The sequence below is a fragment of the Oncorhynchus tshawytscha genome, unplaced genomic scaffold, assembly GCF_018296145.1.
Source record: "Oncorhynchus tshawytscha isolate Ot180627B unplaced genomic scaffold, Otsh_v2.0 Un_contig_1501_pilon_pilon, whole genome shotgun sequence".
In the NCBI taxonomy this organism is placed as follows: domain Eukaryota; kingdom Metazoa; phylum Chordata; class Actinopteri; order Salmoniformes; family Salmonidae; genus Oncorhynchus; species Oncorhynchus tshawytscha.
Genome location: NW_024609703.1, coordinates 43167 through 56421, shown reverse-complemented (window position 1 = coordinate 56421; position 13255 = coordinate 43167). Strand labels below are relative to the sequence as shown.

At 44.4% G+C, this 13255-nt stretch overlaps 1 protein-coding gene across 3 annotated transcripts in view; it reads right to left on the bottom strand.

The window, feature by feature from the left end:
• Positions 1–13255, bottom strand: part of LOC112224871 (insulin-like growth factor 1 receptor) — a 107581-nt gene that overhangs the window by 64637 nt on the left and 29689 nt on the right. For all 3 annotated transcript variants that reach the window (XM_042317111.1, XM_042317112.1, XM_042317113.1), the window contains exon 4: positions 6472–6769. In XM_042317111.1, coding sequence (XP_042173045.1) covers positions 6472–6769 — 298 coding nt within the window. The remainder of the gene's footprint in view (positions 1–6471; positions 6770–13255) is intronic.

The following is a 13255-nucleotide window of genomic DNA, read 5'->3' as shown; positions in this document are numbered from 1 at the left end:
AACCAGGTAAGCTAGTTGAGAACACCTTTATTTAACCAGGTAGGCTAGTTGAGAACACCTTTATTTAACCAGGTAGGCCAGTTGAGAACACCTTTATTTAACCAGGTAGGCTAGTTGAGAACACCTTTATTTAACCAGGTAAGCTAGTTGAGAACACCTTTATTTAACCAGGTAAGCTAGTTGAGAACACCTTTATTTAACCAGGTAAGCTAGTCGAGAACACCTTTATTTAACCAGGTAAGCTAGTCGAGAACACCTTTATTTAACCAGGTAAGCTAGTCGAGAACACCTTTATTTAACCAGGTAAGCTAGTCGAGAACACCTTTATTTAACCGGGTAAGCTAGTCGAGAACACCTTTATTTAACCGGGTAAGCTAGTCGAGAACACCTTTATTTAACCAGGTAAGCTAGTCGAGAACACCTTTATTTAACCAGGTAAGCTAAACACCTTTATTTAACCAGCTAGTCGAGAACACCTTTATTTAACCAGGTAAGCTAGTCGAGAACACCTTTATTTAACCAGGTAAGCTAGTCGAGAACACCTTTATTTAACCGGGTAAGCTAGTCGAGAACACCTTTATTTAACCAGGTAAGCTAGTCGAGAACACCTTTATTTAACCAGGTAAGCTAGTCGAGAACACCTTTATTTAACCAGGTAAGCTAGTCGAGAACACCTTTATTTAACCAGGTAAGCTAGTTGAGAACACCTTTATTTAACCAGGTAGGCTAGTTGAGAACAAGTTCTCATTTACAACTGCGACCTGGCCAAGTTAAAGCAAAGCAGTTCGACACATACAACAACACAGAGTTACACATGGAATAAACAGAACATACAGTCAATAATACAGTAGAACAAAAGAAAACAAAGTCTATATACAGTGACTACAAATGAGGTAAGTTAAGGAAATAAATAGGCAATGGTGGCGAAGTAATTACAATATAGCAATTAAACACTGGAATGGTAGATCGGCAGAAGATGAATGTACAGGTAGAGATACTGGGGTGCAAAGGAGCAAAATAAATAAATACCAGTATGGGGATGAGGTAGGTAGATAGATGGGCTGTTTACAGATGGGCTATGAACAGGTGGACTGTTTACAGATGGGCTATGAACAGGTGCATTGATCTGTAAGCTGCTCTGACAGCTGGTGCTTAAAGCTAGTGAGGGAGATGTGAGTCTCCAGCTTCAGAGATTTTTGCAATTCGTTCCAGTCATTGGCAGCAGAGAACTGGAAGGAAAGACGACCAAAGGAGGAATTGGTTTTGGGGGTGACCAGTGAGATATACCTGCTGGAGCGCGTGCTACGAGTGGGTGCTGCTATGGTGACCAGTGAGCTGAGATAAGGCGGGGCTTTACGTAGCAGAGACTTATAGATGACCTGTAGCCAGTGAGTTTGGCGACGAGTATGAAGCGAGGGCCAACCAACGAGAGTGTACAGGTCGCAGTGGTGGGTAGTGTATGGGGCTTTGGTGACAAAACGGATGGCACTGTGATAGACTGCATCCAGTTTGTTGAGTAGAGTGTTGGAGGCTATTTTATAGATGACATCACCGAAGTCGAGGATCGGTAGCATGGTCAGTTTCACGAGGGTATGTTTGGCAGCATAAGTTGATCAGGATCTCGTCATGGTATCTCTGCGCATTCAATTTACCCATACCATAACCCCACCGCCACCATGGGGCACTATGTTCACATCAGCAAACTGCTCGCCCACACCTTGTCTGCCATCTGCCCGGTACAGTTCAAACCCGGGATTCATCCCGGAAGAGCACATTTCTCCAGCGTGCCAGTGGCCATCGAAGGTGAGCATTTGCCCACTGAAGTCGGTTACGGCGACGAATACTCCGACGAATACTCCATCCGCTGTGCCTTCAACCGGCCTCCGTCTGAGCAGACCCCCCCCTACCACCCCCGGGCTACTAACTTTAAACGCTGTGTCGCCCGCGTGCTAGCGTAGTGGTGGCCTTTAAACGCTGTGTCGCCCTCGTGCTAGCGTAGTGGTGGCCTTTAAACGCTGTGTCGCCCGCGTGCTAGCGTAGTGGTGGCCTTTAAACGCTGTGTCGCCCTCGTGCTAGCGTAGTGGTGGCCTTTAAACGCTGTGTCGCCCGCGTGCTAGCGTAGTGGTGGCCTTTAAACGCTGTGTCGCCCGCGTGCTAGCGTAGTGGTGGCCTTTAAACGCTGTGTCGCCCGCGTGCTAGCGTAGTGGTGGCCTTTAAACGCTGTGTCGCCCGCGTGCTAGCGTAGTGGTGGCCTTTAAACGCTGTGTCGCCCGCGTGCTAGCGTAGTGGTGGCCTTTAAACGCTGTGTCGCCCGCGTGCTAGCGTAGTGGTGGCCTTTAAACGCTGTGTCGCCCGCGTGCTAGCGTAGTGGTGGCCTTTAAACGCTGTGTCGCCCGCGTGCTAGCGTAGTGGTGGCCTTTAAACGCTGTGTCGCCCGCGTGCTAGCGTAGTGGTGGCTTCCCTGTTCCATCTACTGCTGCCCCCTGGACACTAGGATCACTTGACTACATAGCTGATGCCTGCTGGACTGTCCATTAATCACGGTACTCCATTCTGTTTATTTATGTTTTGTCTGTCGGTCCCAGGCGCAAACTCAGGCTCTGTGTGTAGTTAATCCGACCCTCTCTGCCTAGTCATCGCCATTTTACCTGCTGTTGTTGTGCTAGCTGATTAGCTGTTGTTGTCTCACCTGTTGTTTTAGCTAGCTCTCCCAATCAACACCTGCGATTACTGTATGCCTCGCTGTATGTCTCTCTCAAATGTCAATATGTGTTGTATACTGTTGTTCAGGTTAGTTATCATTGTTTTTGTTTACAATGGAGCCCCTAGTTCCACTCTTCATACCTCTGATAACTCCTTTGTCCCACCTCCCACACATGCGGTGACCTCACCCATTATAACCAGCATGTCCAGAGATACAACCTCTCTCATCATCACCCAGTGCCTGGGCTTACCTCCGCTGTACCCGCACCCCACCATACCCCTGTCTGCACATTAAGCCCTGAATATATTCTACCACGCCCAGAAATCTGCTCCTTTTATTCTTTGTCCCCAACGCTCTAGGCGACCAGTTTTGATAGCCTTTAGCCGCACCCTCATACTACTCCTCCTCTGTTCCGCGGGTGATGTGGAGGTAAACCCAGGCCCTGCATGTCCCCAGGCACCCTCATTTGTTGACTTCTGTGATCGAAAAAGCCTTGGTTTCATGCATGTCAACATCAGAAGCCTCCTCCCTAGGTTTGTTTTACTCACTGCTTTAGCACACTCTGCCAACCCTGATGTCCTTGCCGTGTCTGAATCCTGGCTTAGGAAGGCCACCAAAAATTATGAGATTTCCATACCCAACTATAACACTTTCCGTCAAGATAGAACTGCCAAAGGGGGAGGAGTTGCAGTCTACTGCAGAGATTGACATTACTTTGCAGGCTTACTTTCCAGGTCTATACCCAAACAGATCGAACTTCGAATTAAAAAAATTAATCTCTCCAGAAATACGTCTCTCACTGTTGCCGCCTGCTCCAGAACCCCCTCAGCTCCCAGCTGTGCCCTGGACACCATTTGTGAATTGATCGCCCCCCATCTAGCTTCAGAGTTTGTTCTGTTAGGTGACCTAAACTGGGATATGCTTAACACCCCGGCAGTCCTACAATCTAAGCTAGATGCCCTCAATCTCACACAAATCATCAAGGAACCCACCAGGTACAACCCTAAATCTGTAAACATGGGCACCCTCATAGACATTATCCTGACCAACTTGCCCTCCAAATACACCTCCGCTGTCTTCAATCAGGATCTCAACGATCATTGCCTCATTGCCTGTATCCGCGGTCAAACAACCACCCCTCATCACTGTCAAACGCTCCCTAAAACATTTCTGCGAGCAGGCCTTTCTAATCGACCTGGCCCGGGTATCCTGGACGGATATTGACTTCATCCCGTCAGTTGAGGATGCCTGGTCATTCTTTAAAAGTAACTTCCTCACCATCTTAGATAAGCATGTTCCGTTCAAAACATGCAGAACTAAGAACAGATATAGCCCTTGGTTCACTCCAAACCTGACTGCCCTCAACCAGCACAAAAACATCCTGTGGCAGAGTGCAATAGCATCGAATAGTCCCGCAATATGCAACTGTTCAGGGAAGTCAGGAACCAATACACACAGTCAGTCAGGATAGCTAAGGCCAGCTTTTTCAAGCAGAAATTTGCATCCTGTAGCTCTAACTCCAAAAAGTTCTGGGACGCTGTATAGTCCATGGAGAACAAGAGCACCTCCTCCCAGCTGCCCACTGCAGGTAACACGGTCACCACCGATAAATCCATGATTATCGAAAACTTCAACAAGCATTTCTCAACGGCTGGCCATGCCTTCTTCCTGGCTACTCCAACCTCGGCCAACAGCTTCCGACCCATACAAATCAGCTGGGCTTGACAATCTGGACCCTCTATTTCTGAAACTATCCGCTGCCATTGTCGCAACCCCTATTACTAGCCTGTTCAACTTCTCTTTCATATCGTCTGAGATCCCCAAGGATTGGAAAGCTGCCACGGTCATCCCCCTCTTCAAAGGGGGAGACACCCTGGACCCAAACTGTTACAGACCTATATCCATCCTGCCCTGCCTATTTAAGGTCTTCGAAAGCCAAGTCAACAAACAGATCACGGACCATCTCGAATCCCAACATTCACAAGGCCGCAGGGCCAGACAGATTACCAGGACGTGTACTCCGAGCATGCGTTGACCAACTGGCAAGTATCTTCACGGACATTTTCAACCTCTCCCTGTCGGAGTCTGCAATACCAACATGTTTCAAGCAGACTACCATAGTCCCTGTGCCCAAGAACACCAAGGTAACCTGCATCAATGACTACCAACCCTTAGCACTCATGTCTGTAGCCATAAAGTGCTTTCAAAGGCTGGTCATGGCTCACATCAACACAATTGTCCCAGAAACCCTAGACACACACCAATTTGCATACCACCCCAACAGATCCACAGATGATGCAATCTCTATTGCACTCCACACTGCCTTTCCCACCTGGGCAAAAGGAACACCTACGTGAGAATGATATTCATTGACCACAGCTCAGCGTTCAACACCATAGTGCCCTCAAAGCACATCACTAAGCTAAGGACCCTGGGACTAAACACCTCCCTCTGCAACTGGATCTAAAAAAATGGAGGTGGTGAGGGTCGCACCCAGGTGGTAAGGGTAGGTAACAACACATCCGCCACGCTGATCCTCAACACTGGGGCCCTTCAGGGGTGCGTGCTCAGACCCCTCCTGTACTCCCTGTCCACCCATGATTGAGTGGCCAGGCACGACTCCAACACCATCATTAAGTTTACTGATGACACAACAGTGGTAGGCCTGATCACCAACTACAAAGAGACAGCCTACAGGGAGGAGGTCAGAGACCTGGCAGTGTGGTGCCAGGTCAACAACCTCTCCCTCAATGTGATCAAGACAAAAGGAGACGATTGTGGACGACAGGAAAATGAGGACAGAGCACAACCCCATTCTCATCGACGGGGCTGTAGTGGAGCAGGTTGAGAGTTTTAAGCTCCTTGGTGTCCACATCACCAATAAACTATCATGGTCCAAACACACCAAGACAGTCATGAAGAAGGTAAGACAAAACCTATTCCCCATCAGGAGACTGAAAAGATTTAGCATTGGTCCTCAGATCCTCAAAAGATTACAGAAGGTAGTGCGTACGGAACAGTACCTCACTGGGGCCAAGCTTCCTGTCATTCAGGACCTCTATACCAGGCGGTGTCAGAGGAAGGCCCAAAGAGTTGCCAAAAACTCCAGTCACCCAAGACAGACTGTTCTCTCTGCTTCCGCATGGCAAGCAATACCGGAGCGCCAAGTCTAGGTCCACAAGGCTTCTAAACACCTTCCACCCCCAGCCATAAGACTCCTGAACATCTAATCATATGGTTACCCGGACTATTTGCATTGCCCCCCCCCACCCCCACCCCCCACCACAATTCTTACCCTGCTGCTACTCTGTTTATTATCTATGCAGTCACTTTAACTCTACCTACATGTGCATATTACCTCAATTACCTCGACTAATCTGTGCCCCAGCACATTGACTCTATACCCCCTGTATATAGCCTCGCTACTGTTATTTTATTGTTGCTTTTTAATTGTTATTTTTCATTTATTTTTAAATTCAGATTATTTTAGTAAATACTTTAACACTTATTTTTCTTAAAACTGCATTTTTTAAGGGCTTGTAAGGAAGCATTTAACTGTCATGTCTACACCTGTTGAACTCTGCGCATGTGACAAATAACATTTGATTTGATGAGCAGCACAACCCAACACCTGTATCGTCTAAGGACTCAGACTAAGGAGAACTGTTGATCCCACAGGTCTGAGTGACAAGTATTGGAGAAAGCCATAGCTGTATAACAGACTGTCTCCATCTGCTGGACAGTTTGAAGAAGACAAACCCACTCACCTCTTGCTCTTGTTGCGTGTGAATCCAGAAGGACAGTCAGACATGCACTCTCTTCTGTGAATGACGAAGCGGTCGAAGTCAGGCAGGTGGACGCTGGAGCAGAAGTCCAGGGTGACGCAGCGCCAGCCTTCAAACTGATAGGTATCAGGGGGGCAGTCTGGAACGCAGCGCCCCTCGTGGTAGTAGTGGAGACAGGCAGCGCAAGACGAATCAGTGTTAGGTTCCGTACAGCTACCCAGACACTGGCCATGACAACACTCACCATCCCATGTACACGCATGACACTTATCAGGACACACTAGAGAGAGAGAGAGAGAGAGAGACGGAGAGGGAAGTCAGTTAATGACTTGACATAGGGAATTCGTACCCATTAATACCATTTCCGTCTTTGGATTTAAAAAAATCATTATTCAGCACAACATCGGTACAGCAGATCCCCATATTGTATGGGACACTGAAATGTACTTTTAGAGGCCATTCAGCACAACATCGGTACAGCAGATCCCCATATTGTATGGGACACTGAAATGTACTTTTAGAGGCCATTCAGCACAACATGGGTACAGCAGATCCCCATATTGTATGGGACACTGAAATGTACTTTTAGAGGCCATTCAGCACAACATGGGTACAGCAGATCCCCATATTGTATGGGACACTGAAATGTACTTTTAGAGGCCATTCAGCACAACATGGGTACAAGATCCCCATATTGTATGGGACACTGAAATGTACAGCCATTCAGATCCCCCATATTGTATGGGACACTGAAATGTACTTTTAGAGGCCATTCAATACAACATGGGTACAGCAGATCCCCATATTGTATGGGACACTGAAATGTACTTTTAGAGGCCATTCAGCACAACATCGGTACAGCAGATCCCCATATTGTATGGGACACTGAAATGTACTTTTAGAGGCCATTCAGCACAACATCGGTACAGCAGATCCCCATATTGTATGGGACACTGAAATGTACTTTTAGAGGCCATTCAGCACAACATTGGTACAGCAGATCCCCATATTGTATGGGACACTGAAATGTACTTTTAGAGGCCATTCAGCACAACATCGGTACAGCAGATCCCCATATTGTATGGGACACTGAAATGTACTTTTAGAGGCCATTCAATACAATACTCATCATTAAAACAAAAGCAGTTTAGGTCAAAAGAGATGAGATCTATATAAAGGAATAGAGGAAGTTCATGGTAATGGAATAAATATTGAATCTGCGACATAGAAATGTGAAACGAATTCAGAGGAACTCGTTACAAATGATGGAGTCATACATGATTCATCAAACTATATTTTGAAAGAGGAAGCAACATTTAAGCATATGTTTTGTCTCCTCCATTTCCACTGAATTATGTTAACTAAAGATTTCTTTCCAAATAATAATAATACTGTAAAATGAATACAGAAAGACCAGTGTGAAGGCCAACTTACCGAAGAGTAACTGAAGCAATACAATATTTTCAGTCTGGAAAAACACCAGGGCTTGATTGTATACCAGTAGAGGTATATCAGACCTTTCATGTACTCAAAAGATCCATTATTAGTATGTTATAATTACGCTTATACAAATGGTAAACTTTCAGGTACTCAACAAGGACTGATTTCATTACTACTAAAACAGGACCCAGGTGGTAAGTATAAAGATCCAGTCCATTTTTTTTTTAAACATCACAACTTCAACGCTGTGATGCGAAAATCCTGGTGAAATGGCAAAGCACAGAATAAAAAAGGTTTCACCAGATATTATTGTTCATCCTGATCAGACAGGTTTTTTACACAGATGCTATATTGGAGATAATATAAGACAATTCATTGAAACAATTGAACATTAAAACATCAAAGACAAAAGGCCTGGTCTTCATAGCAGATGTTGTAAAGGCGTTTGATAAAGTATGACTAGAATGTATTTACAAATGCCTGGATTAGTTTAATTTCGGTGAATCTCATACAATGGGTTAAAGTTACATACAGCAACCCCAGATATAAAACAGTAAATAATGGTTTCTTCTCAGAAAGTATTGAGCTTTTAAGAGGAGTAAAACAAGGCTGTCCGTTGTCTCCATATCTATTTATTATGGCCATTGAAATTTAAATCCAACAAGTACATCAAGGGGTTAGAAATCCAGGGGATAAAAACAAAAGTGTGTTGATGTTGAATGTTGATGACTCAAGTTTTTTTTCTTAAGTCCGCAATCTGGATCCCTGCACAGTCTCATTGAAGATCTTGATAAATTTTATAGCCTCTAAGGACTCAAATGTAATTATGAGAAAAGTGTACCATATTATGTATTGGATTATTTAAAAAAATTGTGTTTACGCTACCTTGTAGTTTACCAATAAAATGGATGGAGAAGTAGACATACTTGGTTTTCACATCTCAAAAACATAAATGAACTTCGCACAATTAATTTCAATGGAAAGTTAGCAAAAATAGATACGATCATGCAACCATGAAGAGGTAAATGTGTCTATTAATGGAAAAATCACATTGATTAACTTTTTGGTCCTATCACAGTTTACTTACTTACTAACTAATGGCACAGCCTACTCCAGACGACTCGTTTTTTAAATCATTTGAGAAAATAATATTTAATTTAATTTGGAATGCTAAGCCAGACAAAATGAAAAAGTGCCTATTTATATAATGAATATGAGTTTGCGGGGCAAAAATTACTAAATATTAAATCTTTAAACCTCTCACTAAAATATTTACTCATACATAAATTATACTTAAACACAAAATGGTTCTCCAGTAGATTAAGAAAAGCTCATCCTTTATTCAAAAATGTTACAATTTACAACTCCTCATTTCCCACTAATTGAAAATGTTTGTTTTTTTAAGTATCGCCCTTTCTTAAACAAGCCATAGAAAGCTGGTTACAATTTCAGTTTATCCTCCAGAAAAGATAGAACGAACAAATGTTATGTTTACGGGTCGGGTTAGGCATGTATCACGAATTACGTGATCCTAACCGAATGTGTTTTTTTGTTTGATTTTTGCAACTTATTTTTGAGCTCATCCTGTACATAATGTGTCTGCTACCGTCTCTTAAGACCCAAAATAACTTCTGGGCATCAGAACAGCGATTACTCACCACGAACCGTAGAGGCTTTTTACTTCTTGGTGACAGGGGGCAGTATTTTCACGTCCGGATTAAATGCATGCCCAAAATTCAACTGCCTGCTACTCATCCCCAGAAGATAAGATATGCATAGATTTAGTAGATTTGGATAGAAAACACTCTGAAGTTTCTAAAACTGTTTGAATCATGTCTGTGAGTATAACAGAACTTATTTAACAGGCGAAACCCCGACGACAAACCATTCCGATTTTTGTTTTGTTTTTGAGGTCACTCTTTTCAATGGATTTCCATTGGGAATCCGGATTTCTAAGGGATCTTCTTGCAGTTCCTACCGCTTCCACTGGATGTCAACAGTCTTTAGAAATTGGTTGAGGTTTTTCCTTTGTGTAATAAAGAAGTAGCCCTGTTCAAAACGAGGGTCACATCAAGTGTACTGTTAGAGAAGTGTGACCAGAAAGCTAGCTACAGTTTGTTTTCCTCCTGTATTGAACACAGATCATCCCGTCTTCAATTTTATCGATTATTTACGTAAAAAAATACCTAAAGTACAGGTAACTTTTGAGATATTTTGTAGTCACGTTGCGCAAGTTGGAACGGGTGTTTTTCTGGATCAAACGAGCCAAATAAATGGACATTTCAGATATATATCGACAGATTTATTCGAACAAAAGGACCATTTGTGATGTTTATGGGACATATTGGAGTACCAACAAAAGAAGCACATCAAAGGCAAGGCATGATTTATATTTTTATTTCTGCGTTTTTGTGTCGCGCCTGCAGGGTTGAAATATGCTTTCTCTCTTTGTTTACGAAGGTGCTACCCTCAGATAATAGCATCGTTTGCTTTCGCTGAAAAGCCTTTTTGAAATGGGACGTTGGCTGGATTCACAACAAGTGTAGCTTTAATTTGGTATCTTACATGTGTGATTTCATGAAAGTTTGATTTTTATAATAATTTATTTGAATTTGGCACTCTGCATTGTCACTGGCTTTTGGCCAGGTGGGACGCTAGGGTCCCACATATCCCAGAGAGGTTTCTTTAATGAGTCTGACATACTGCTTTCCCGGGAGCAGGCCCAAATCCCTGTCATTTGAGTGAAGAGAAGACGGAGAAAAAGAGGATGGAGACCGGGCTACTTTCTAAGGAAGTCCTGAGGTTTTACTCGCCTGAGGTAGAGTATCTCATGATAAGCTGTAGATCACACTATCTGTATTTTTCATAGCTGTCTACATACCACCACAGGCCGATGCTGGCACTAAGACCACACTCAATGGGCTGTATTCCACACTAAGCAAACAGGAAAATGCTCATCCAGGCAGCACTCCTAGTGGCCGGGGACTTTAATGCAGGGAAACTTAAATCCGTTTTACCAAATTTCTATCAGCATGTTAAATGTGCAACCAGAGGTAAAACAACTCTAGACCACCTGTACTCCACACACAGAGACACAAACTCTCCCTCGCCCTACAGTCGGCAAATCTGACCACAATTCTATCCTCCTGATTCCTGCTTACAAGCAAAAAATTAAAGCAGGAAGCACCATTGAATCGGTCAATAAAAAAGTGGTCAGATGAAGCAGATGCTACACTACAGGACTGTTTTGCCAGAACAGACTGGATAATGTTCCAAGATTCCTCTGATGGCGGAGGAGCACACCATGTCAGTCATTGGCTTCATCAATAAGTGCATCGATGACGTCGTCCCCACAGTGACCGTATGTACATACACCAACCAGAAGCCATGGATTACAGGCAACAGACGCACTGAGCTAGAGGCTAGAGCTGCCGCTTTCAAGGAGCAGGACTCTAACCCGGAAGTTCATAAGAAATTCCGCTGCGCCCCCCGACGAACCATCAAACAGGCAAAGCTTCAATACAAGACTAAGATCGAATCGTACTACACCGGTTCCGACGCTCGTCGGATGTGGCAGGGCTTGCAAACCATTACAGACTACAAAGGGAAGCACAGCCGAGAGCTGCCCAGTGACACGAGCTCAACACCTTCTATGCCTGCTTCGAGGAAAATAACAATGAAACATGCATGAGAGCGCCAGTTGTTCCGGACGACTGTGTGATCAAGCTCTCCATAGCCGATGTGAGTAAGACCTTTAAACAGGTCAACATTCACAAAGCCGTGGGGCCAGATGGATTACCAGGACATGTACTCCGACCAACTGGCAAGTGTCTTCACTGACATTTTCAACCTCTCCCTCACGAGTCTGCAATACCAACAAGTTTCAAGCAGAACCCCCACTCTCATCGACGGGGCTGTAGTGGAGCAGGTTGAGAGCGTCAAGTTCCTTGGTGTCCACATCACCAACAAACTAACATGGTCCAAGCTAGGGTTGCAAAATTCTGGGAACTTTCAATAAAATGACCTAGTTTTCGAGAAATCCTGGTTGGAGGATTATTCCCTTCTGATTCCGAGATTCCTCCAACCAAGATTTTGGGGAAACCAGGGAATTTATTTATTTGCAACCCCAGTCCAAGCACACCAAGACAGCCGTGATGAGGGCACAACAAAAACCTATTTCCCCTCAGGAGACTGAAAAGACAGATCACTGGGGCCAAGCTTCCTGTCATCCAGGACCTCTATACAGGCGGTGTCAGTGGAAGGCCCTAAAAATGGTCAAAGACTACAGCCACCCTAGTCATAGACTGTTCTCTCTGCTACTGCACGGCAAGCAGTACCGGAGCGCCAAGTCCAGGTCCAAAAGGAATCTAAACAGCTTCTACCCCCAAGACATAGGACTCCTGAACATCTAATGAAATAGCTACCCAGACTATTTGCACTGCCCCCCCCCTCCCCTTTTTCACGTTGCTGGTACTCTGATATTATCTATGCATAGTCACTTTAATAACTCCACCTACATGTACATATTACCTCGACTAACCGGTGCCCCCACACATTGACTCGGTACCCCTCTGTATATAGTCTCGTTATTGTTATTTTACTGCTCCTCTTTAATTACCTTCAGACAAACTGGCGTGAATAGAAACGTATACCACTTCCATTTGAGGACACAAATGTTGACAGCTGCGCCATACAGATTGCAACAAAAAAAATGGGAAGAGATTTTCGATGTGCCAATTCAACGTGGTTTATGAACTGGTACAAAAAAACATTTGATTCAACACTTTTCTTCAATTTAAATTATATAAAATTCTCAGCAAAAAAAGAAATGTCCCTTTTTCAGGACCCTGTCTTTCAAAGATCATTATAATTTGGATTTTTACAAATTAAGATCCGGAAGTTAAGGGTTTAAACACTGTTTCACATGCTTGTTCAATGAACCATAAACAATGAATGAACATGCACCTGTGGAACGGTCATTAAGACACTAACAGCTTAGGACACTACAGAGGCCTTTCTACTGACTCTGGAAAAACACCAAAGGAAAGATGCCCAGGGTCCCTGCTCATCTGCGTGAACATGCCTTAGGCATGCTGCAAGGAGGCATGAGGACTGCAGCTGTGGCCAGGAGACAGGATGGACAGCTGATCGTCTTCATAGTGGCTGACCACGTGTAACAACACCTGAACAGGATCAGTACATCCGAACATCACACCTGCGGGACAGGTACAGGATGGCAACAACAACTGCCCGAGTTACACCAGGAGCGCACAATCCCTCCATCAGTGCTCAGACTGTCCGTAATAGGCTGAGAGAGACTGGACTG